The sequence below is a fragment of the Haplochromis burtoni genome, unplaced genomic scaffold, assembly GCF_018398535.1.
Source record: "Haplochromis burtoni strain Fernald_Lab_line unplaced genomic scaffold, NCSU_Asbu1 Contig_56, whole genome shotgun sequence".
NCBI classification, from domain to species: domain Eukaryota; kingdom Metazoa; phylum Chordata; class Actinopteri; order Cichliformes; family Cichlidae; genus Haplochromis; species Haplochromis burtoni.
In genome coordinates, this window is record NW_024582417.1 from 1,198,178 (window position 1) to 1,221,824 (window position 23,647).

At 40.9% G+C, this 23,647-nt stretch overlaps 1 protein-coding gene across 1 annotated transcript; it reads left to right on the plus strand.

The window, feature by feature from the left end:
- Nucleotides 1-1,143: 1,143 nt before the first annotated feature.
- ubash3ba (ubiquitin associated and SH3 domain containing Ba) lies at nt 1,144-21,960 on the plus strand. Its single transcript, XM_005922146.2, has 14 exons — nt 1,144-2,011; nt 14,724-14,777; nt 15,019-15,205; nt 16,521-16,719; nt 17,422-17,591; nt 17,707-17,915; nt 18,005-18,149; nt 18,335-18,455; nt 18,553-18,675; nt 18,824-18,916; nt 19,220-19,364; nt 19,458-19,564; nt 19,835-19,944; nt 20,053-21,960. Exons 1-14 carry the CDS (start codon nt 1,884-1,886, stop codon nt 20,188-20,190), a joined length of 1,929 nt encoding a protein of 642 aa, XP_005922208.1. The 5' UTR covers nt 1,144-1,883; the 3' UTR covers nt 20,191-21,960.
- Nucleotides 21,961-23,647: the final 1,687 nt, after the last annotated feature.

Sequence of the window (23,647 nt, forward strand, 5' to 3'; positions counted from 1 at the left end):
ACACAAGGCCCAGCATTGTTGTGGACTCAGGAGGAACCCAGGAACAACTGAACCAACGTAGGGTCTGACAGTGGGTCCACAGATTTCAACCCGATACTTACTGGTAATCAGGGTGCCGTTGCCTAATCTGTAGCGGCCTTTGCTTCCATCCATGGACATGCCTCTCAAGACCATCACTGACCTACCACAAAACCGGTCGTGCTGAGCGATGGTGCAGGCAGCATAGCATTTTCCACAGCTTGTCCAGACCCTTTCATGTCGGTCACCTCTTCCCATGTGTGAAAAGCACAAGGCAAAAGTGTTGTACTTTCAATTTCTGGTATTCTATGGCAAATGCCAATCAGGCTCCAAGGGGCTCAGCAGTGAGCACAGGGCCACCTAGAGGACATAGGACTAACTAAGAACCCTCTCTGTTATTTCCCTGACCACATACAGTAGGTTTAACTAATTTAATCCAACACTTTGATTAAAAAGTGTTCCTTTTGGTTTTTGAGTAGCGTCCATCCACCAAGCAACAATCCAAAGCAAATGCTGCCCGTCAGCTTTGAGTATGGAGCGAGGAATCCAGGTCATCGTAAAACATTTTTGTTATAATTCTGAAGTTTTAACTGTTGTTTCAATTTAGAACTATTGGGATGTATGGAAAAATATACCTAATGCTAAGTATGTGTGATGGACACGATGGACAGTGGACTGAATAAGAAGTAAACATTTTTGTCCATTGAGCTGTATGAGACATGTCGCCCTTCATTTTCAATACATGGCCACACGTGCACAAATATATAGTCATAGTCATGCAGATGAGTTTAAAAATTAATGCTTCGTTTCAAACACGATGGGGTACTACTTATTATCATGATTATCTATTTTTATTGCAGTTCTTTGCTCTATTTTCTCCTGTCAATAGCTGTCAATATGAAAGAAAATAAAGCTACCATTAAAAAAAGATGTACTATTGTCTACACAGATACATTTTAAAATGACAAAAATCATTCACTTAACTGCAGGAGGAATTCACACATCACCGCGATCCGTAAGAGTTAGAAGTACCTATATTTCACGTAGTAATGTAGGGCAAATTGAGCGGGTTACTGTGGCAACTGATGGTGCTCGGATCCCCTTTGCCGTGCACTGCGCATGCGGAGTAGTGTCGACACCGACTTTCGCAGACAGGAAGTGTGACCAACTTTTTCCACCATCCAGCCGTACCTCGGCTCTTTACATCACCCTTTCTCAAGTAATCTCATTACTTTCATCGCACACGTATGTAAGCAGAGGAGTGGGCTTTACTTTTAGTTTCACCCTGGTTCCGTTTATAACAGCTTTCCTGTCCTCTCACAAACAAGCGTATGCCCCTTTAACTGAGAGAGAGGGGCCGCGCAGTCAGACCTGCGACCGTTTACAGGCTGAGCCTTCCCCTCGCTCCGGGATTCATTCATAAATAAGACATCGTTTCGGCGTGGAAAGGCTGACTTTCTCACTCGAGCGCACCGGATGCGAACAGCGAGCGGGAGTCAGACACTTTCGCCTCCGCGCTCGGCGAATGTGGATCGGGGGCACGGCTGACAGCGCAGAAGTGACTTTCCATGGCTGAGCCCCCTGCTGTTGAGTTCATGTGCGAGTCCGTCAGGAGGCAGCTTGACAAGCTAAGTGCGTTTAGACCAAGTCTCACCATGCTCGCTTCCCCGCACTGTTTCGTGATTTCTACGCGCTTCCTCTTCAGCCGGGGCAGCCTGCTTTAAATAGCTCGCCTCTTCCTTTCTTCTTCTGGTTTACTCTCTACACCCATCGGTCTATCTATATCTATACACATCTATTACTTCCAACAAATGACAGTACATCGGAGGAGGGGTGGACCTGACGTACCGATGGAGCAGTGAGTTATGGCAGCTAAAGAGGAACTGTATGCCAAAGTGACCCCGCGGAGACAGCGCCAGAACCGGCCGAACACCATCAAACATGGGTCCACTCTGGACGTACTGCTGTCCATGGGCTTCCCCAAGACCAGGGCGTGAGTATACGCAGCTTCACACACTGCTCACACCATTAAACACTGTAGAGCTGACCATCAGCAGCCTGTCAAAGTTTTCCTTTATCTGCCTTTCGGCGTCAACATCAGCAGCTGATCAGCAGCATCTCTGCAGCTGGAAGGAGAGGCAGCGAGTGTGCTCAGCTGTGCGTGTTTATTGATACATATTATCGCCCGTGGGGTCTTCTCAGATGACTCCCGTAAAGAAAAATGCTACAGCAGCTTTACACAGTAGGATTTCGGCTTATCTATTGTGCCATGCGTTACTTTTTTTCTTTTCTTTCTGCGGTGCTGCAGAAAGTATTTAGTCCAACAATATGGCTACTCAATTTCAGCTAAAAAAGACAGCAACAATGACTTAAGCTCAAGTGTTGCCTCCCCAGCAAACCCAAGTACCTCAGTGCTGCTGTGCACGCACCTGTTCGTGTGTTGTTTGGTCTTCTTCCCACTGCTAGGGTAATAAAAAAAATGACAGGAGATGTTTAGTGCTGTCTGAGGCAGTCTTTTTTTTTTTGCTTTTGTTTCTTTTTTTTTTCAATGAGAAGCTGAACCCCTGGGCCTCTCCTGGATGTGCCTCTCAATACTTCTTTTCATTCATCCCTGAGCAAAGAAGTTGCCAGGAAACAAGCAGTACTGGCTTGTGATTGTAGTCTGTGGATTATGTAATTATACTGGAAAATGACAATGTGTGATCTGCTTACTACTATTGCACCCCCGCCCTCCCCCCCTAAAAAAAAAATCATATAAATAACACATTTTCTTATAAAAAAATGAGGGTTAATCAACAGAAGGATGTGTTTATTGAAACCAGGAAAGAAGAGAAGTTTAAAAATTGGATGCGCAGCTTTGTTAGTGAGTAAAGTTATGAACATTTCTGTCGCTGAGCCTTTTATTTCACTCGAGCCTGTGGGCAAAGGAGCGTTTTATTAAACATGATGTGGTTTGTGTAACCCGACATACTGAAGAGGTGTCAAATTTGAAGTTCTGCACAGAGCTCGGTTTTTACATCTCAGCCTCCTCTCGCTGCGCAAACTCCACATAATCACATAATCTGCAATCATAGTGTCTCTCATTGCTCGCTCTGCCGTTGACTCCCACATTACATATATTTCAGCAGCCTCATCTTCTCACACAAAAGCCTTTCTGTATGTTCAGCCTCTCCCCAGGTATCAAAAGAAAGCTGAAATTACTGCCACAGCAGACAAAAGTGAATTACCTGAGAGTGCCGCGATTAACGTCGAGCTCTGATGCTTGTTTTGCCGTCTGCATCGTACAGATAGAAAACTGTCTGACCATTTAGAACAAGGAGTCAGAATTTAGCAGTGACAGTTGGCAGAGTTTTGCAAGTAGGCCGAAAGTGTTGAACAGTCTTTCGCTTTTGTTTAAGATGCAGCGTCTCCAAAATTAAGCCTTTTTATCGTCTGCAAAACTGGCTGAGGTCATCCCGGCTTTGATCGCTCCAGGCTGAAGCTCTCACTCGTTCTGCACAAAGAACCGATGCAGACAGAGCAACCTGTTTGCCAGGGCTCGCTTCTATTATTGATGACAGACTGATACACTTTGATTTGATTGAGGCTATTACATTCATAATGGAGCAGGATTATTAGGAGCCACTGCCTTCAAGGCTGTCTGGCCTCTCTGGCCTATTTATGATATTAGAAAACAAACATAAAAGGTGTTTTGTGCACACTCCCCCTAGAAAGCCTCATGAAGTGTGAGGCTCCTTTTTTACTTATATGACTAGTGATACCAAAATATAACATGACATGTTTATATTTTTGGAGCCTAATTACATGTGTGACTGCTTGCGGTTCTTTATCCCATTTTATTTTTAGGGAATCAAATATGCACAGGTTTTACTAACCATTTTCTGGTCTTGAAATAACTGCACACAAAGCTATTTGTTTTTTTCTCTAAGTGGAACATTAAAGACGTAAAAGATGAGGCGATAATGTCGCTCTGTATCTGATCGATGTGTAAACAGGCAACTGCTTTCGGACGCGCTTGTCACGTCTGCTTTATCAAGCAATAATGCAATACGTCCCAGTGTTGTCTCTGTACCACAGACAGCTTTGCAGTAACCCTCTCTAAATGAAATACTCGTGTCAGAAACGGAGAAATCCACGATTAAGACATTTGGGGGCTGTAGTTCGATTCACTTAAAAGTTATCTGTGTTCTGCAGATGTGTTTCAAACGGACAGAATCTACTCTGACGACCACGCCAGACACGTTGCTGTAAAATATCAAAAATAAACATCTGCTTATTAGGTTTTGTTGTCAGCTTCTCTCCCAGTTGGTATTGTGAGAGGGAGAGGTACTAATAGGAAAATCAGTTATCAGTCATGGCTCGAGCGAACAGCAGCTTCATTGTGCTAGAGTTCTTTTTTTTTTTTTCAGGGAGTAGGGAGCATGAATCATGTACACACACGCATACACGAACACGGAGAATTGGGCTTTCTGTTTTAATTGGGCAGCGAGGGGTCTGCTGAGTCATCCAGGAACTGGCTTGTGTAATCAGATAGGACATGGACGGACAGTGGTCTCTCTTTCTCTGCGATAATGGTGTCAGATGGTTGGAAGACGGTTGGAAAACTGAGCCTTACAACACAGACTTGCCATAATAAAAGACCGAGGACATGAGATAGAGTTAAGCTCCTTTTATTTGGATACTTGACCAAATATTTGGTATTTTAGCTTTAGATTAAGATTATAATTAAGTAGAGTTATATGACTATGGGTAGTTTTTCTTTTCTAGAAAATAAAAATGGCAAATATAATTTTATTTTAAATAAAATCTATGCCATAGTGAGCAACGTAAAGGGCTGGACCTCTACTGAAGACAACTGGTGTATGATCACAGCATGTTTTCTATGGTAAAGAAAAGTGCTGAAACTCTCCATTATGTAGGCTCATTCTTATCTAATCCCTCTGCAAAGAGAAGACTTCAAGAGAGAAAAACGTAGAGATATCAAGGCGCAAAACACTCATCAGCCTCAAGAACAGAAAGGCCATTACAGAGCCGAAAATGGCCAAGCCGATCACTTGACTGACTTGGCCAGTCGAGCATGCATTCCACATACTGAATGCAAAAATGAAGGCAGAAGTACAAATAAAGAACAGCTACACACAGCTGCAGCAAAGGCCTGCAAAGCATGACAAAGAAAGAATCTCTGGTGAGGTCCACAGACTCCAGACATCGTGCAAAGGATCCTCAACAAGATCTTAAACTGAGTCTTTTTACATTATAGTGTGGGGGGAGGAAGTGCGTGCAAAAATAGCTGTAAATGCAATATCTTTGTTTACCACGTCAACACCTTAAGGGTAAACAAATTCTGCACATGAAACAGAAATTCGTGTCCAAAAATATGGAGCGACTGTGAGTATCGGGCTAGAACTACCGTTTTGTTTTTGAAGCTACACCGAGCCATCTTCTGGACTTTTGGTGATCTTTTGTTGTGATGTTATATCCAAGCTTCTGGCCACTTCCAGATATGGTCTGTATAATGACAGATATTTTGTAAACAATATGTTCTGGGAAATTCCTTGATAAAACATTTGCTTGCATTACTGCCACCGTAGTTAAATATTAACTTTTGCCATGAGTTTATATCCCCAGTATTCTCCGGCCTGCTATACTTTATCAGTAAGGCAGTTGCTCTGTCTTCCTTCCTCTGTCCTGACTTGGATCCTGACTTTTCTCTGACCTCCAATTATCAATAAGTGTGTAACGTCAGAGCAGTGTATTACCTGAGGCTAAATTTGACATAACTATGGTATCGGCTGACTGTAGGTACCTGTGCCGATGGCAGATTTAGGCGCAGTTTTACAGCTCGTGAGAAAGTCAAGAGAGGAATTAAGCTCTTGATTTAAACAAATGATGAACTATGTTAAGAGAAACTACGAGAAACAGACAGCGTGTCTGCGGCTTCTTCATGTCAGCCATGCATGAAGCACAGACCTGCCTTGAAGCAGCTGTAAGAAAAAAAATGTGACTAAAATAGAAACAAATTAGGATATGAGCCAGCATACTAATTCGTTAAAATGCCTTACCTCAGTGTTTATTGTGGCAGTTTGGAGCAACTGAAGCGTGAAGCTGATGACCACAATGCACCAGAACAAGAACCGCAGGAACAAAGAGCAAAGCGGGGAATTAAAAGAGTAAATAAAATATTTAGACACCCTTTTGCTCACTTTTACTTTCATGCTAACAGGATGTAGACAAACTAGAAGCGGTGAAGGCTTTTGTAATGCATTATGCAGCATGACCACTTCTCAGTCAGAAGGTCTGTGCTTCATCCCAAAAGTCACATAAACTCTCGTGCATCCAGGATTGTCACACAGAATCCAAAATCTGAAATAAAAATATATGTTATGGGGTAATCAGGTGATCAGGTTTTAATAAGTGGCGTATTAGAAAATATAACATCATAACTAAACACAAGTTCTAAGAAAATTGCTGCTTTTGAAAGGCTGGGTCTGTCTAATATCTGGCAGTTTAGCATAATAAATGCCATAAATGTGCCCTTCATTTGTTTATTTGGCCTAAATCTGGTGTTGATTGTGAAATAGAATGCAGCCCTTCTGAGCTCCAGTATAAACCCTGACAAATGCTGACCAAAAGCCTCTGTTTTGTATTCCTTAACACGTGCAATTATCTTCAGGCACTGCCATGTCTGTTGGTTTCCGACAGTGTGTCTAAAGTGAAGAGGGCGATGGCACTGCGGTTGCTGCGCTCTAACGTATCTATGCTCAGATAGCATAATATGTGGTAAATTTGTCGTTTCTGTCTTTGTTTCTGTTCTTTCTGTCTGTAAAGGCTTTTGTTTGTTTAAGAGGAAGTCGGTGTGGGACAATGTTCTCTTGCCTGCATCGGTTTCATAACTCCCGCCTCAACCATAGCAGCGACATGCATTAACTTTACTCCCGTGTAACACGCACCAAAGGCATCAATGAGGAACCGTTTAAGTTTAACTGAGGAAATCTTACAGCAGTCACTCAGTGTAGCTCACGAGTACATCAGACGTGTTAGTGGCTGCTTGCAGTAACAAACTCTGAGCTTGCATTGCAGACGGCCAAGAGGAAGTCGCCCATTTCCGGAAGTGGCTTGTGACCTTTAGAGTGTGCTCGTTTGAGGGTTGAAGGGTGGCTGACGCAGGGGATTCGCACGTCTCTTCTGCATTGTAAAAGCCTTTTATACCTCTTGAGTTGCTGTACTTTTTTTCTCAGTAGACAAATGCAAAACTTTAGGAAATGTAAACAGTTAAAAACTCTATTTAGATTAAGCTTGTATTTGTTAACCTGTCGACAGGCCAATTTTAATCTGACCTTTGAGACCTGGAAACAAAATTTTCAGGTGTAATTTAACCCCAAAAACCCCCCAAACTAGAATAAAGATCCTGATTTTAGCTTTCAGAAAGCATCCATGTGCGTGCCAACTGCAACTCTTGAACATTTGCTGTTTTGCTTTGCTTTGCATGACACATCCGCGGACTTTTGATGAATGCTGTGCTATGCGTCACAATTTTGGCACCGAGCCTCACATATTCTTAGTGAAACATTTGCCCTGTGCACTCATTTCACTGACGTCACGGGGCACTAAAAATAGCATGCTAAAACAGCACACTTTGTTTTAGTTGTTTTAGAAGCATTTCTGATCAATTGCTCAAACGGCAAAGCTCGGCGAACACAGCGAGCGACTAAACATTAACTTTAGTAACACAAACGGCTCACAGTTCATTAACTGGTGTCAATCTCTGACTTTCTCCGTCAGATCTTGTGGATTTGATGTGTCGATTGTGTGGAAATAATGAAGAGTAGAGGCCCATGTCACGGGCCGTACACTGCTTGCTTTGTACGGCAAGCAGTGTACGGTTAGAGGGGTGATACTGAAATGTTGCTTTGATAGCTCTAAAGAAAGCTCTGAATGTACAACACCAAGAGATCAAAGTATATATATTTATGTATTCTCTAAATTTATTTCTTAATTTTTTTTCAGTATTGAGTTTTTGTTTTAATTCAGTTTAGTTTCACTTAGTTTCCTTATTGCACTTCAGTTTTTATTATTTGAAAAAGCTAGTTTTTGTTTAGTTTTCAATATTTTTAGTTTTTGTGTTTGTCTTTTTAATTACTTAAATATTGAGAGTATTTGTAAGGGGCAAGATTTAGGAAAATCAGAATTGGTATTTTAATAAACTGCTCAAAAAAATCATCAGATCTCAGTGGGAAAGTGATCATGCTGGATATCTATACTGATATGAACTACGTAATGTTTTAGGAACACGTTTGATGGAAATGAAAATGATCAACTTAGAGAGGACTGAATTCAAAGACGCCCTGAAAAAAAAGTGAGGTTAGGCGGGTTAGGGGCGACCGTGGTTCAGGGGGTTGGGAAGCTCATCTTGTAACCGGTTCAATCACCAGCTCTCTCTGTCTTGGTCGTTGTGTCCTTGGGCAAGACCCTTCACCTGCCGCCTACTGGTGTTGGCCAGAGGGGCCGATGGCGCGATATGGCAGCCTCGCTTTTGTCAGTCTGTCCCAGGGCAGCTGTGGCTACAACTGCAGCTTGCCTCCACCAGTGTGTGAATGTGAGAGTGAATGAATAGTGGTATTGTAAAGCGCTTTGAGGGTCTCGAAAAGCGCTGTATAAATGCAATCTATTATTATTATTATTATTTTGCTGAAATGTAATTGCTGCAATTCAAAACCTAATGGCTGCCACGGTGCCGTTGCCTAGCCTGTAGAGGTCTGTGACCCACCACCAAACCAGTCATGTGATGTTAGAGGCAGTATAATTTTCTACATGGCTTTTCCAGATCCTGTACATGTGCTCAGGGTGAACCTGCTCTCATCTTTGAAAAGCACAGGGTGCAAGTGGACCTGCCAATCCTGGCATTTCATGACAAACGCCAGTTGGACTCCACGGTGCTGGGCAGTGAGGACAGGGCCCGCTAGAGGACGCTGAGTCCTCGGGCCACCCTCATGAAGTCTGTTTCTGATTGTATGGTCAGATACATTCACACTAGCGGTTCCTAGCAGATTGCTGTGGTCACCTCTAGTTTGCAAACACAAAAACTACAAACACTCACAAGCTGAGATGCCGTGAAACTAAAGAAAGTGTCATTAAAACTTGAAATATCATTTATCATATATAACCTGGCTTCTACACAATATATTATGTTGAGAACCAGTTAGCTACCAATATATCTTTATGTCATGTTATTATGTCATCATGTTGCCTAACAACTGCCTAGCAATGGCTTAAAATATCTATTTGTTGCGGTTATGCACCTACAGCACCTTATAAAAGCATCATATTGTTTTCATTTCAAGCCATTTCAACAGAACAAACAGGCCAAACAACACTGATGCACGGGCATCTACTAGTAGATTAAACAGACAAGATAAAACAAATTAGCTGTAGAGGTGTTAGCAGGCAAATGTCTAAACATTAGTGTGCTTACAACTTTGCGCTGCTTCCACTTTTTGTGCAAAGCAAATTGACCTCAAAGATGTGGCTAGTTTAATAGTGGGATTTTCAAACTTTTCAGGGTCAGAGATGGATCTCTTGATAGAAAATTTTGTAAGGACCTTTTTATAATCCTACCACAGATAGCTGGCTTAGTGTCACTAACTCTAAGGAAACAAAATGCCATAAAGCATCTCTTTCAACATATACAATAAACCTACATAATGGAAATGTTAAGTTGGTGAACATTATTGCTTTGTTGGCATGAACGCATCAGCCTTGTTGTGTATAAGGATACTTGTAGGCAATGTATCGTGAACTATAATGATGAATCAGCTGTTCCGGCCTCATGTCTGGCGTGGGCTTACCACCCATTTGCATAGTCTGCTAGATTGGCCGAAGGGGAGCCCCTTTCCTCTCCTGATGGGGGCTTTCCTCAGGCTGCAGTCTGGTTTTAGCAGCATCAGTCCTCTCAGCCCTGTGGCTGTAATAAGTGGCAAAAACTGTGTGGCTTGTAAACAGGAAATGTTCATTTGCCTATTGAGTGAAGTCAGGAGGGGCCCCTGGGAGCATTTAACACATTTGTGTGTGTCCTAAGATGTGTTGATATGCTTCTTTTTTTAACTTCTGTTCTTCATTTGTGGTTTGCTACTTCTTTGGAAATTTATGTAGCTAACCTGCATGGAAAAATATCCAGTTCAGCTGTAATAAACAGTCCGCTGTATGTTTACACGTGTGAAAAACCAGAAACACTGCTATTTTAACATGCAACACAACACTTTATCTGAAGTGGGCTTAAATGTGGAAACAGGAACTAAACACAGTTGCCATGTGTGGCTGCCATGAAAAGCTGTTTTCTGTGTTGCGTGCAGCCGTGGTGCATGTGCAAATTAAGTTAAAGCTCCATTCAATAATAGTCACTTTCTCTTATACTTCCGCGTGACGGAAACTATTACTAATCCAGAGTGCGTTCACTAACAAATATATATACTGGAACGACATGGAAAAACCATTTGAAACATGGAATTAATTCATGGTAAAAGAAAACGCATCGACCGCTATAGTCAAAAAGTCTTTGCCTTTTTTGGCATTTAACATTTTTAGTAAGTGAAGGCTGGAATAACTGGTTCAACTATTTTGTTTTCTGTACTTATGGCAGTGTTGTCTTTATTTATCATTCTACTCTAAAGTGGTTAAGGTGCGTATATATTTTTAATGAAAAAAATAGACAATATTCTGTCTGTCAAGACTCTACATCTTGTCCTCACTTGGTCTTAAAATTAGTTAAATGTAACCATTATATTATTTATTTAACTTATAGATTCGCCTTTAGCACCAATCCAGTCGTTAAGTCTGACGTCACTAGCCGTGTCTGGGCCTAAACTCCGCTGCAGGTCCATATATCAAACGATCACTATGGCATTACTGAGAGTTGAAAAACTGTCTAAAGTCTTTCATCTTTAATAAAATGATCAGCGTTCTGCTCTACCAGGTGAGTTTAACATCCAGGCATCCATGAAAACGGAATTTATGACATTCAACGGAGTTAGAAGTTAGCAGGGAGTTAGCTCGCTAGCTTCTATCTAAATACAATATAGCATGTCCTGACTACCGGGTTTTGGAAACAAATTAAAACGCACAGCTCTGTTATCACTTCCAACATAAATGAAGACAGAAAACTAAACAGCAGTGACGTTTGTAGGGTTACTGAAGTTTGGCTAGCTGGTATATAATGATGTGCTAGCGACACAGCTATTTTAGGCCGGGAAGTAGGATTCATCATGTCATCACTTAACGACCGGATAACTGTATGACTGTCTCAGTCTCTCACATTGTTGTGGAGGATGTTTGACCCACTCTTCTTTCCAGCGTCGCTTCAGTTCAGCTGACTGTAACATTTTGCCATACAGACGACTTCGTGGTCGACTCAACGGCTGCGAGGTGCTAAGGTCCTTTTACTGAAAAACAAGCTGAAATCATCACACCTCCACCACTGTGCTTGACAACCAGTATGAGGTGTTTGTCCTTATTAGAAAACCTTCGAAATGTACTCTCTTTTTACCAAGACTGCATCCAAATATCTACACTGATATGATCTACATGGGTTGTGCGACGCCTAGTTCTTGTTATCAGTCATAACCACTCTGTAAAGTAGGCACTCGTCTGAGGTTAGATTATGAAATGCAAGCAGGCATGTAGGAATTTGCGGTGGCGAAAGTATACATGACACCTTTAAGCATGTCTGTTGGTGTACTACGACTTCCTTGTGGTCCCGCATGTCAGTCAAAATCAGACCATGAAAGTAAGGCTTTAAAAAAGTTAAAGATATTTCTGAAAACGGCCTCACCACAGCTTGGAAATGATTGCAAGAAATACCAAGAACAACGCATACTTAAATCAGCTCATTTTTTTCCCCCCAAAACTATTAGAAATGTGGGAAAGTTTAATAAAGAAGGCACCGAATTTGAAAGTGGGGTTTTGAAAAAAGTATTGCTACATTTATAATTTAGTATAAGGATATTTCATTTTCAAAATGTGGAGCAGTTGATTATAATATTCCAATATGAGCGTTAAAAATTGTGGAAAGATTACCTTCTTTATTAAACTTCTGGCGAAGGAATACATCACATGCATGTGATTTCTTGCTTAATCAGTATCTTAATATAAAAATATTCTTTTCTAAGGGAACTATGCATGGAAGAGCTCATCGTGAGAACATTACACTTACAAGTTTTAACAAGTTCCACCAGAGGAGTCACACTAGAGGTTTGAGTGTGAATACTCTGGCCACCTGTATAACGATTCCAAAGTGAGCCATCAAGCACAATCATGAAGAAAAATGGTAGCAAAAAAAAAAAACACAGCACAAACCACAGTGAAACATGCTGCAACGAAGCAAGCCTGGTGGTATTTAGCACGGCTTCCTCACAGGAAGAGGCTCCTCTGTTTCTCCAGGCATGAAAAAACCTGCTCGGTTACTGTTACCTACTTCAGTCGAGGACACTCTCACAAAAGACATTCGGAAATCTCAAGAATTTTATTTATAGATTTAATAAAGGAGGAAAAATCGACAAGTTTCAGACAGACATATTTCTGAATCGGCTGTTAGCTGAAACGTATGATTTGATCAAACGTGTCAGCATCGATGTTTTTACTTTGAAGTGTTGCCAGAGTCGGTAACGATGTCCTTTTCACGTGGACTGATCCACGAAAAGCTTAAGCTTAAACTCCAATCTTGTGCGTTACATTTTCAAAATACACACATACAAAAAAATCTTTTGCTTAAAACATTGCCCTTTTTAAAAATCTGTGCCACACAGATGAATAAAAAACGGTAACACCATCCTGCTTGATGGTGTGTTATTGTTTATACATGGATCGGGGGTTCTTCTCCTTTGAAAAGCTTTAAAAAAAAGGAAGATTAAATTCAAGTGCCATTGCATCAGTTTGCTCTGTGACTCCGCACTAAGAGCATTACTATTATTTAATATCGCAAGGGTTCACTCTCATAAAATACCAAGGAGATAAGAAGCAAGAATCCAATGTTCCAGCCTGGATTGGATTTTGTGACGTCTCAGTCACATCTGCATGTAATCCCATCATGCCTTCTGAGAGAAAATCCCCTTCTTTTCCTCCTCCACACAGAACCAGGTGGAATCTTTTGAAAAGGACAACTGACTCTCTTTTTTTAAAACCTCCTCCTTACAGTGGTGGTGTAGTGCTAAAATAGCATAAATAATAGATTAACCATAGACTAACCAAATTTTTTGACTCTCACTGTAGCTGATATATAACTCAAGTCTTTATGTAGATCTGTGTGAGCCATCTGTTAGGATCCTGTAGGCTTGACGCTCTCAGCGTGCACGCTGTGCTCTTTCAGTGCGCGCTGCCCCAGGGTTGGGGGATTTCGCCGTATCTAGGACCCTCTCACTGGGACAAATTTAAAAATAGCTCATTGAGTTCGAACATCAGGGCGGCACAATGAACTCTGTCCGCATCACGCTATAAATTCAGTCAAATGGTGACCATACAATGATGCAGAATACGACCCCTTGTTCAGTTTTATGGCTCATTAGAACTGCCATTAAGAGTACCAACAAGCAAAGCTCTCTTATGTGAGAATAGAGATATCATTTAGAAAAATGTGACATTATTTTGAAGGTTTTGCTTTTAGGGTTATCTGTTGCAATGAATGAGAGCTAAACAGACTCAGAGTTCTGCTTTATTTTCAAGCACCCTACAAAGCTCAAAGGAGATGGAGTTGGGTGGCTTGTAGCTGAGCTTTAAAGCTTAAATGCTACAAAGCAACGTGCAGTTACTTAACATGAATTCCCTGTTGTTTAAACATGAAACTGTCTACTTCCTTTCTTTACTCGTTTATCAGGAATCCATCTCTTACAGGCTGTAATACCAAGCATAAGATATATTCGACAAAACAGCAAAGTTTATGCTACAGTGCACCAAAGATTTGCAGTGCGTGTGTGCTCTGAACCTTCTAAATTACCGTCTCTTGCAGATATAATCTGTGTTAGTCCTCTAAGAGCTGAAGAAACCTCCTTGAATCAGCAAATCCCTTCAGAGGCAGCCTGCGATAACAGAGCTTTTATAAAAAGATGCTAATTAGATTTTGAACACTCGAGAGTAATCATTCAATCAGCTCTCTGTTTCAGGAAAAAAAGAAAGAAATTAGAGTATAAAATGACACAGATAAATCTTGTGGTAGGAACTGTTCATTTTATATCATTTTAGAACCAAAGGCGTTATTTTATCTGTCATTTATAGCAGATCTTGGTATCGTGACACAGGGGTTTTGTTGGCCTACATTTTTAAGCAATGAGACGAGTGATTTGAATGTGTTGTTACCGTACTCGAGTGTGCTCGGCTTCAAGTTCGACCTCAGTTAACACTAACACAGGGAGATGCATCTCCCTGTAGGTGGCCACACCTAACTGATGATAGAACCAGACTGTCCTAATGCATTCTTAGTTCTTAGCAAAGAAGCTAGCTGCTTCAAGTCAGAGTGTTTCATGAACCTCTGGTATGAATAATGAAAGAATCATTGTGTGCTTGCTGTCTTTTTACTGGTCTCTCTGGATGTTTGTTCTTTGTTCACAGTCACACGGAGACGCAGCAGTCTCTTCCTAATAAATACAGTCCGGAAGAGAAAGTATTGATTTGTGTGGCTGTGCTTTGATCTCCCCCTCTTGCTTTCTCTTCCTGTTTTGCAGCCTAAAAGCTCTGGTTTCGACAGGAGGGAAAAACGTCCAGGCGGCTTGTGACTGGTGAGAGCAACACATGCGCACACTCATATTTACGCTCCCTGTTGTTATTGCTTAACAGGAAATCAAATGGATATTCTTGACATGGCAAAAATATACTGACCTAATGTAACATTTTATTGACACATCAGATTGCATTTACAACCATCGCTGCCCTCTGCTGGACATTCCTTCCTTTTTATCTTCCATTATCACAGCTTTTTTTTCTCCCTCTTTCCACTTGACGTGATCTTGGTCACTCCAGGCTCTTTTCCCATGTCGATGACCCCTTCCTGGATGACCCTCTACCCAGAGAGTATGTGTTATATCTGCGACCAAGTGGGCCACTGCTCCAGCAGCTCACGCACTTCTGGAAGCAGTCCCGCCTGTCTTGTGGCAAGAACAAGGCACACAACATCTTTCCCCACATTACCCTCTGCCAGTTCTTCATGGTCAGTCTCAACTTCCTGTGTGTGTGTGTGTGTGTGTGTGTGTGTGTGTGTGTGTGTGTGTGTGTGTGTATTTAAATTATTTGTGCTCACCCAGAGGAAGTTGTTTTCAGTTTCTGCAAATGTACAGTAAACATTTAATATATGCTGTCACATTTCCGCTTGCTGCAGAGAACGCAGTGAACAGTTTAGAACTGAAAGAAGTGCTTGCAAATACAACATGTTAGATTTGAGTTTGCTGGATTGGTTAACCTCCTGTAACCTCTTTGTGGTCTTCAAATTTAAAATCTGTCCCTCAGTTGTTAGCTAACTTATGACCCAAGTTCCTCTTTGTTAAAGCATTACGTCTATGTGTAGAATTTCAGCCCAATTTCTCCCAGTTCAAAGCCTTGCATGCATAGACGTGCATCGTGAGACAGGATTTGAAAGTGGTGAGTGTCACAGATGTCAAGGTGCGGAGCTGAGCAACTGAAAACTCTACTGTAAACATCATGGTAGTCAAAGGGACTGTGAGAAGAAGACCTTTGGGGCCAGTCAGGAGAAAGTCAGAGTTGCAAGCAAAGCAGATTTCCTGGAGGTGTCACAAGTGGGAGAGTGGTGTTAGGTTTGGTAGACAGGTAGAGCTGGATGTCATCAGGATAACAGTAGAACAGTTGATTAAACTTACAGAAAATATATTCAGTGGAAATAAATAAGTAATGAATAGAAAAGGACCCAGAACAGATCCCTGGGGAGCACTGGCAATAACTGGAAATGGGTGGGATTTTACATGAATGTGACCGAGAGCCAAGAGATGGGATTTAAACTAGTTTAAGGGCGCGTCTGCGATTCCAATACAGGCTAGTCTGTCTAGAAGGATGTTATGGATATATAGTCAAATGCTGCACACAGATCAAAGTGGTTGGGGATGGTTGATAGACCGGAGTCAGCTGCCAGACTGTAATTGTTCACAAAGGTTATTGCCAGACAAGAGAGCATAAACTTGAGAAACAGCTATTTTCACAAGGACTAAAAGAGTAAATTGATATAGAACAAAAATGACTGATAATATTGGAATCTGAAGCAGGTTTTTTTAAATACAGGAGTTATCACTGTTGATCTGAGAGATCAGGGAACGACATCTGTGACAGGTCTTCTTTGTTCTTCTAGTTGCCAAAGTTTTCTATTGATAGTCCTGTGTAATGAAAAAGGATCTAAACCAATGTTTGCACTAAACTCTATATTTGCCCATGTACAGATTGTTTCTGAGATCACTAGCAATGACAGAGTGTTCAGTATATCACTGAGTTTCCTGTGTTGTTATCTCCTTTACACTCAGTGTACTGATGCGAAGGTGGAGGCTCTGTCCGATGCTCTCCAGACCACCATGGCCAAGTGGAAAGGTCGCATACCTATGCCCCTCCCCCTGGAGCTCTACGTCTCCTCAACCTTCATTGGTCTCTTCGTGGAGGAACAGATGGCAGAAGTTCTGAAGAGTTTTGCTGCTGACTTTGCCACTGAAGCCGCATCAAAAGCAGGTTCAAGTCCTCTTTTTCCCTTTGGTTAAGAGGTTATACATGAACGCTGTCTTGCAGACGCAGTGTTGGATACTAATGCTCCCAGGCTCTCTGCAGCAATGATTTAGTTCAAAGGAGTAGACAGACATTTGCATGCCTAATTGCTTTCTGACTAAGAGTTTTATGAAAGGATCAATACAATTCTCTCTTGCTTATCCCATGTATTAGAATTATTTGGGCAGAACTGCTTAATGTATTATTATTTGGGGCTTGGTTCGCTAGTTGATACCATATCCTGGAAGTTCCTTTGCCTGGTTAAGAGAGTCCATCATGTAGCCATTGACGAAAAACTACAACCATGGAACTGTATCATGGTACAGAGCCAGGCTAGCTAATAGTAACATGAGAGATAGGCTGTATGCTATCGTCAAGGTTAAAGGTCAGAAGTGGTACTAGTATTTTCTATATTTTCAACTGGTGCATCCCAAGAAACCCTTAACTTTTGGATGGAAAAGGCACATATTAGAGTTAGGCTTAATATGGTTGGGCTGAATTGGGGGTACTTGTAGGCTTTGGAAAGATGCTGAAGGCCAGGATCCAGGTTTTCCCAAAAAAATATACCACTGTGACACGATCTGTAGTGTTAATTACTTTACCTGCCAGTGCTTTTATTATTGTGGATGACTGGTGTGTATATGCTGTTCTTTTTTATCCTTAATCCAGATGTTCATGTTGAGCCCCATAAGAAACAGCTTCATGTCACATTGGCTTACCACTTTCAAGCCAGTAGCCTTCCGGCTTTGGAGAAGCTAGCCAAAAATGTTGACGTGTCTGCAGGGTGTGACTGGCTGGCCGTGCTCTTCTCCAGGGATATTCGGTTTGCTAATCACGAGGTACACTCTCATTTAGTGCCATCTCTTAACAAGCATGTTTCCGCTCCTCAGTTGTAGCTCTGGCACTTGAAATTGCTGCCGTCTTAATGGCTCTTAATCATCTGGCCCCCCGCAGACACTGCAAGTCATGTACCCGTACATGCCTCAGAACGATGACGAGCTGGAGCTGTTGCAAGGAGACTTTATTTTCATGTCTCCGATGGAGCAGAGCACCGCTAGCGAAGGCTGGGTGTTTGGCAGTTCGCTGAGTACGGGGCTGTCCGGCCTCCTGCCTGAGAACTACGTCAACCGTGCCGATGAGTCTGATACATGGGTCGTCCATGGGTAAGGAAGGGAAACAGGGTTGCTGTGCCCTTTTTAAAACTATTAACAATTTAAATCATTTGTGTTTTGTTTTTTGTTTCATTCTCTAGGTCTTTCTCCTTTCTTAACTGTGCCTCTCCATCGAACTCTAGCAGCACTGTTGGTGGGCTATTTTTTGATGGACAGCAAAATGACAGTTTACTTGACAGTCTTGTGGATCCTCCCAGCCTTCCAGGCCTCTGTCTTCCTATGCAGGTACAGCCCATGTTAAAGTAAAAAAACAAAAACAAAAAAACACCACAAACCTCACTGTTGTCCTGTAACAATCCCAGTAAAGAGTTTGTTAATGACAATAATTACTGCGTGGGCTCCTAGCAGAGGCTCCAGATTAGTGCATGTTGTCTTTAATGACTCACAGTTTCAAACAATTCTAATCGTAGGTGTCAAGACCAGCTAGTCAGCCCTCCCTGTCCAAGATGAGGCTGTTTGTGTGTCGCCATGGAGAGAGGATGGATGTGGTGTTTGGCAAACACTGGGTCACTCAGTGCTTTGACTCCAAAGGTAAGGGTTTAATAGGGGGATGACCATGTTTTTTACACATCAGTATGGCATTAAATACGTTTAACTTGATTTGTTATATTTTATTTGTGTTGTGCAGGCAGATACATTCGCTCTAATCTCAACATGCCAACCAGTCTCCCAGCTCGAAGTGGTGGGCACCGGGACTTTGATAAGGATTGCCCAATTACTGTCTTTGGCGCCACACAGGCCCGTCTTGTTGGTTGGTATATTTTACTTTTATATCATTTACCAGTGTAAAGCTATCTGAGATTCTGAAGAATTGAGCTTTTTAAGACTGAAATTTTTTATTTCCCATACTGCATGACATTCTTGCCTGTGGAATCACACTGTATTTTGTCCTATCTCAGGGGAAGCCCTGTTAGAAAGCCATACAACAATAGACTTTGTTTACTGCTCTCCTTCTCTTCGATGCATTCAGACTACTCAGCACATTCTTCAAGGTAGGACCTCATCTTCACAGGCGTCAGTGTACTGACACCAGCACCTACTCAGCTTCTTTCTACTGTGTGATATTTTCAATGTTAGCTTTGAGTCATAAATCTTTAGTTTAGGTCTTATCACAGTGAGGCTTTTCTAGGTCCATTTTATAAAGTGTAACGGGACCTTCGTAGTATTTAGACACATCAATATGTCTGCTTTAAAAAGGCAAATCCTTTTTAAAGGTTACCCCGTTCGCACATATTTATACATTTCCTTTACATTTTACTCCAAAAAGAGTAAGTCTCAGTTCAACTCTCTGCCAGGTCTCCAGCAGGACGGAAAGACAAAAATCCGTGTGGAGCCAGGATTGTTTGAATGGACCAAGTGGGTTTCAGGTACATGTTTACCTTCCTGGATCCCTCCAGCTGAGCTGGCTGCTGCTAATCTGAGTGTGGACACAACATATAGGTACACAGCAACACTAACACTATGGAGGTTGTGCTGTTTTCTCTGATCCTACAATCTACTTCACCCCTAGTATCTATTTCGTTTTTCTCCTAGACCTCATATTCCCATAAGTAAATTGACAGTTTCAGAGTCCTATGACACCTACATCAGCAGGAGCTTCCAGGTGACCCGAGAGATCCTGACTGAGTGCAAAAACTTGGGTAAAGTATAATAATTAACATGTATCCAGGATTTTTAAGTAATTGCTTAGTAAGCATTAAATGTTGCCAACATTCACAGGTTAAAACAGCCACTTTATGTAGATAAAACTGTAGTTTTCAGTGTTGTACTTTTAAACTTCTTAGCTAGACTTTTTAGCTCGTAAAACACGCGTATCCAAGAAACTAAACATCATCAATGGCTTAGTTTGGGACAGAAAGCTTATGGTATCTGAGGAATGTGACTCTATGTTCTCTACCTCTTTCACACAGGAAACACGGTCCTGTTTGTGGCCCATGCTTCCTCCCTGGAGGCCTGCACTCGCCAGATACAAGGCCTCAACCCCCAAAACTCCAAGGACTTTGTCCAAGTTGTCCGAAAGGTCAGTGTAGCGTTTCAGTTTCGGCGCTTCTTTGATTTCCTTTGTAACTTCTCCCTTTCCCAATGCTTTTTTTGGACAACATGCACATCTGTGTCTTCTTTTGTCCAGATTCCTTACTTGGGATTTTGCAGTTGCGAAGAAATGGGAGAGACTGGGGTGTGGCAGCTGGTCGACCCACCGATTCTGCCTCTGACACACGGGCCCAATCACAGTTTCAACTGGAGGGAAATGCTAATGCAAGATTGAAGGATATGCTCTTTGGCTCTCTTATCTTGAACTGCTGAACAAAAAGTGGCTTCCATCAAAAGACATCATGCAAAAAACAAAAGAAAAAACAAAAAAGAAGCGCATAAATGAAGGCAAATGTATTCAAACACACTGCTCAGGAACGGGAATGTACAGTTTGTGTGGAGATTACAGAAAAATGTGTTACAGTTTGGGCGGGACTTTGCTGCATTATCCTCAGCGATATACTTGTTAACCCAAAATGTAGAGGTGCTGCGAGGAATGCAGATGGCTGTTTGATTTGTTGATGGTTGCCGATGAATCAGGTTTTATGTCACGAGAGGGTGCCTCATTAAACTGTGTCTGCGGGCCCCTCTTTGGCAGAGAGGGGAGTGGGTGACGACTTTGTGTTCTGCTGCCTTCTCACACACTGTGACCAGAATTAGTTGAGAAAGACTTGTGTATCAGAAAAACTATATTGCCGTGGGTCAAAAATAACTATTTAACTTGTAGCTGTGACCCTCTGGTGAAAAAAAATAAACACAAAAAGCACAAAAGAAATGTTGACAATCAGACAGGGCAGAACTGATCTTCATCGTTTTTTGGTGCTCAGGTGGGTAGCTTGTTATAGGTTTGATTCCTGTAAAATGTCATATCATTTTCTTCTGTGTTGACATTTACATGGCCACATGACTCATTTAATCTTGCTGTAAGCCATGGCCTATGGGATTTGTCTGGAGACAACCAAGTCAATATGACCAAGAAAATTTATATGATAATATACAGAATGTTGCTGTGTTGTTGTTTTTTATCGACTGAACCTTCTGCTTGCTTTCTCTGACCACGACAGTACTTTTTCGACAACGTGATGAATTTTACTTTTTCTGGATTACATAAGATACCAGTTATTTGCTGCATGAATCTGAAAATCCACCGATACTCTAAAAATTAATAAAACAAGGTTGTGGAGCTACGAAGGCCAGCATATATCAGCCCTCCATGTCTTCTGTAAAGACCTTACTCCCTCTTCTCGTGCAGCAAGAAAACGAGCATAAGTGGACACTGCAGTGCAGTAGAGCAGTGTTGCCAATATCCCCTTACTGTAAACTGTCTGCACAAATGCATATCAAATAAGTTTAGTTGCTTTAGGGTTTATTCTGTACCAGTTGCAACATCTGATTTGTTTTTAAAACGGTAATGAATACAGGGACATCAAACTAATTTTACACTTTGATATTAAATCTCTGAGCACAGGTTTAATGTATTTGTATTTTATGTTATGTATGTGTGGTGCTTTTGCACCACTATATTTTGGATACAATGTACTCAACACCATTTATTTGAAGGCTTTAGGTTTTTCTTGTGTTGCAGATAAATTGCATTTTATTAGAGCAAGCTATTCAGCAACATATAAGTAATTAAAATTATTAAAGAGACATACACATGAATGTATAATTATGACAATATGTATAATAATAATAATAATATGTATGAGTCTGAAAATTGCCATTCTACATAATTAGCACAGGCACTATTTGAGGTAATACCTGTACTATATATGTACTTCAGGTATTTTAATGTTTGATTATACAAACTGAGTACTGTTAGGCTACCAAGTAAGGTTGTAATTTTTACTAAAGTAAAAAGTCTGAATGCTTTTTTCCACTTCAAAACAACTGTCCACCGCAGAGTTATATTTAAAGTCTTGTGCAGAACCCCTGCGCATGAATCTGAAAATAATTATTTTCTATGTTAACTTTATTTCTGATTAAATATCTGGATTTCCTGGAGCCCCCTGTGCCACCCTATTTTTTTTAAACCCAGTGGCATACATCTCTGATTTAAAAACACTTGTGCAAGTCATAAACGAAAAGGAACTAGTTTTTTGCAGATACTTGGACCATTCACACATTTTATTTTCAGACATCATGCTGCCAGTTGTGGTTTATAACATTTCAGACTTCCGTTTCTTTCAATTGCCTACTATGAACCTTGCACTGCCTGCAAAGAGGATTTCTTGCTTAATGTGTGAAATTTACCAACATTTTATGAATCTGAAATATTAATTTAGGACATAGTATTATTTGTGAGTTTATATAATTCTTCTATGCTAGCTAAAAGTAATTGCGCTAACCTGTTCACCTGAATTTCCTCCTAATTGTTCGAGGCGCTTAGTATAATACACTTTTAATAGTGACGAAACTTTAAAAACTACATTTTATTTTAAATCCGTGGGACCACTAACAATATCTTAAACTCACTACAGGTTAAAGCGCACAGGTGAAAAGCACCTGGGATATGAATAACTACTGTATTAGCGTGGTAGCCCCACAAATGAAACTTTCTAGCTAATACAGGCTCTTCCACGTGATATGAGAAGCTGAGGAGGATATAAGGTACGTTTGATTTATGGCCTACTGCTTATTGCATAGTCTAGTTGTCAGAGTAGTTAAAGCCGATATAGTGTATAGCAAATATTACATTAACAGTATATCTTGTAGTATGTTAAGAGGATTGAAGATTCAAGAGTCAGTTACTACAGGTGGCGCAAAAAAAGAGACTTAACATAAACATACTGACATAGTATAAATAGAAATACAATAATTAAACACAATTTACTGACATGTAGTAAAAAGTAGAAAGTGTGTGTATACACACACATATATACACATATGTTTATGTCTACGCTATTTACAGGCTGTGTGCATGTCTATGTAAAACGTATTCAAGAGGGTTGTAATTGTGTGAAGCTGAGCAGTATAAAGTGCACTTTACATGAGTTATTTAGCACATTATAAAATGTATATAAAGAAATATGTCAGATTGAAGCAACATAGCTCAATCCGCCTTACAGTGTTTTAGATACTGTCACATGAAGTGCCTTTAGTTTCAATTCTTGCTGTAAATATGTAGCCTCAAACCTTTTTTTGTTGTTACTGGCTTTTTTGACAACTGTAGGGATTATCTAAGGATATGCATCTTGTTCTAAACTGTATAAAAAACGGAATTATTACAGAATTTTAAATATAAATTATCACTAGGAGTAAATTGAGTGCTTCTGCCCGCATTTCACTCACACTTAAACTCTTGGCACGCAACACAGCGCCTTCCAGCACTCACGCTAGATGGCGCTGTTAAACCAATCTCAGAGTCCCGCGTAGTCAGTTACTCACAGGCTCACAAACACTATGAGCCAGCAATTTCTAAATTCTGCCCCGGGTAACATGTAGATTAACACTGATCCTGGTGTTTGATTTGTTTTGCCTCAGAGAGCTGTGTGTTGGGCCTGAGTGGCATTTAAACTAATTCCGTTGTAGGTTCCCTGCACTAAAATCTAAGAAGAAAAATAGGACTTTATCTAAAATTGTCAAATGTAGTTTTTTGACTGTGAAAATTTTTATTTTTTTAATTGGGAATCGGAAAAACATGGATTGTTTTACTTAGCAGCGATTACTTAACAATTGCTTTTGATTGTTAT

What these genes read in the sequence shown, in the direction of transcription:
- ubash3ba (XM_005922146.2), top strand. Translation starts at nt 1,884, where the DNA reads ATGGCAGCTAAAGAGGAACTGTATGCCAAAGTGACCCCGCGGAGACAG. An exon ending in GGCTTCCCCAAGACCAGGGC is followed by an intron (nt 2,012 to 14,723) that starts GTGAGTATACGC and finishes CCTGTTTTGCAG; the next exon opens with CCTAAAAGCTCTGGTTTCGA. An exon ending in TCAGTGCTTTGACTCCAAAG is followed by an intron (nt 18,456 to 18,552) that starts GTAAGGGTTTAA and finishes TGTGTTGTGCAG; the next exon opens with GCAGATACATTCGCTCTAAT.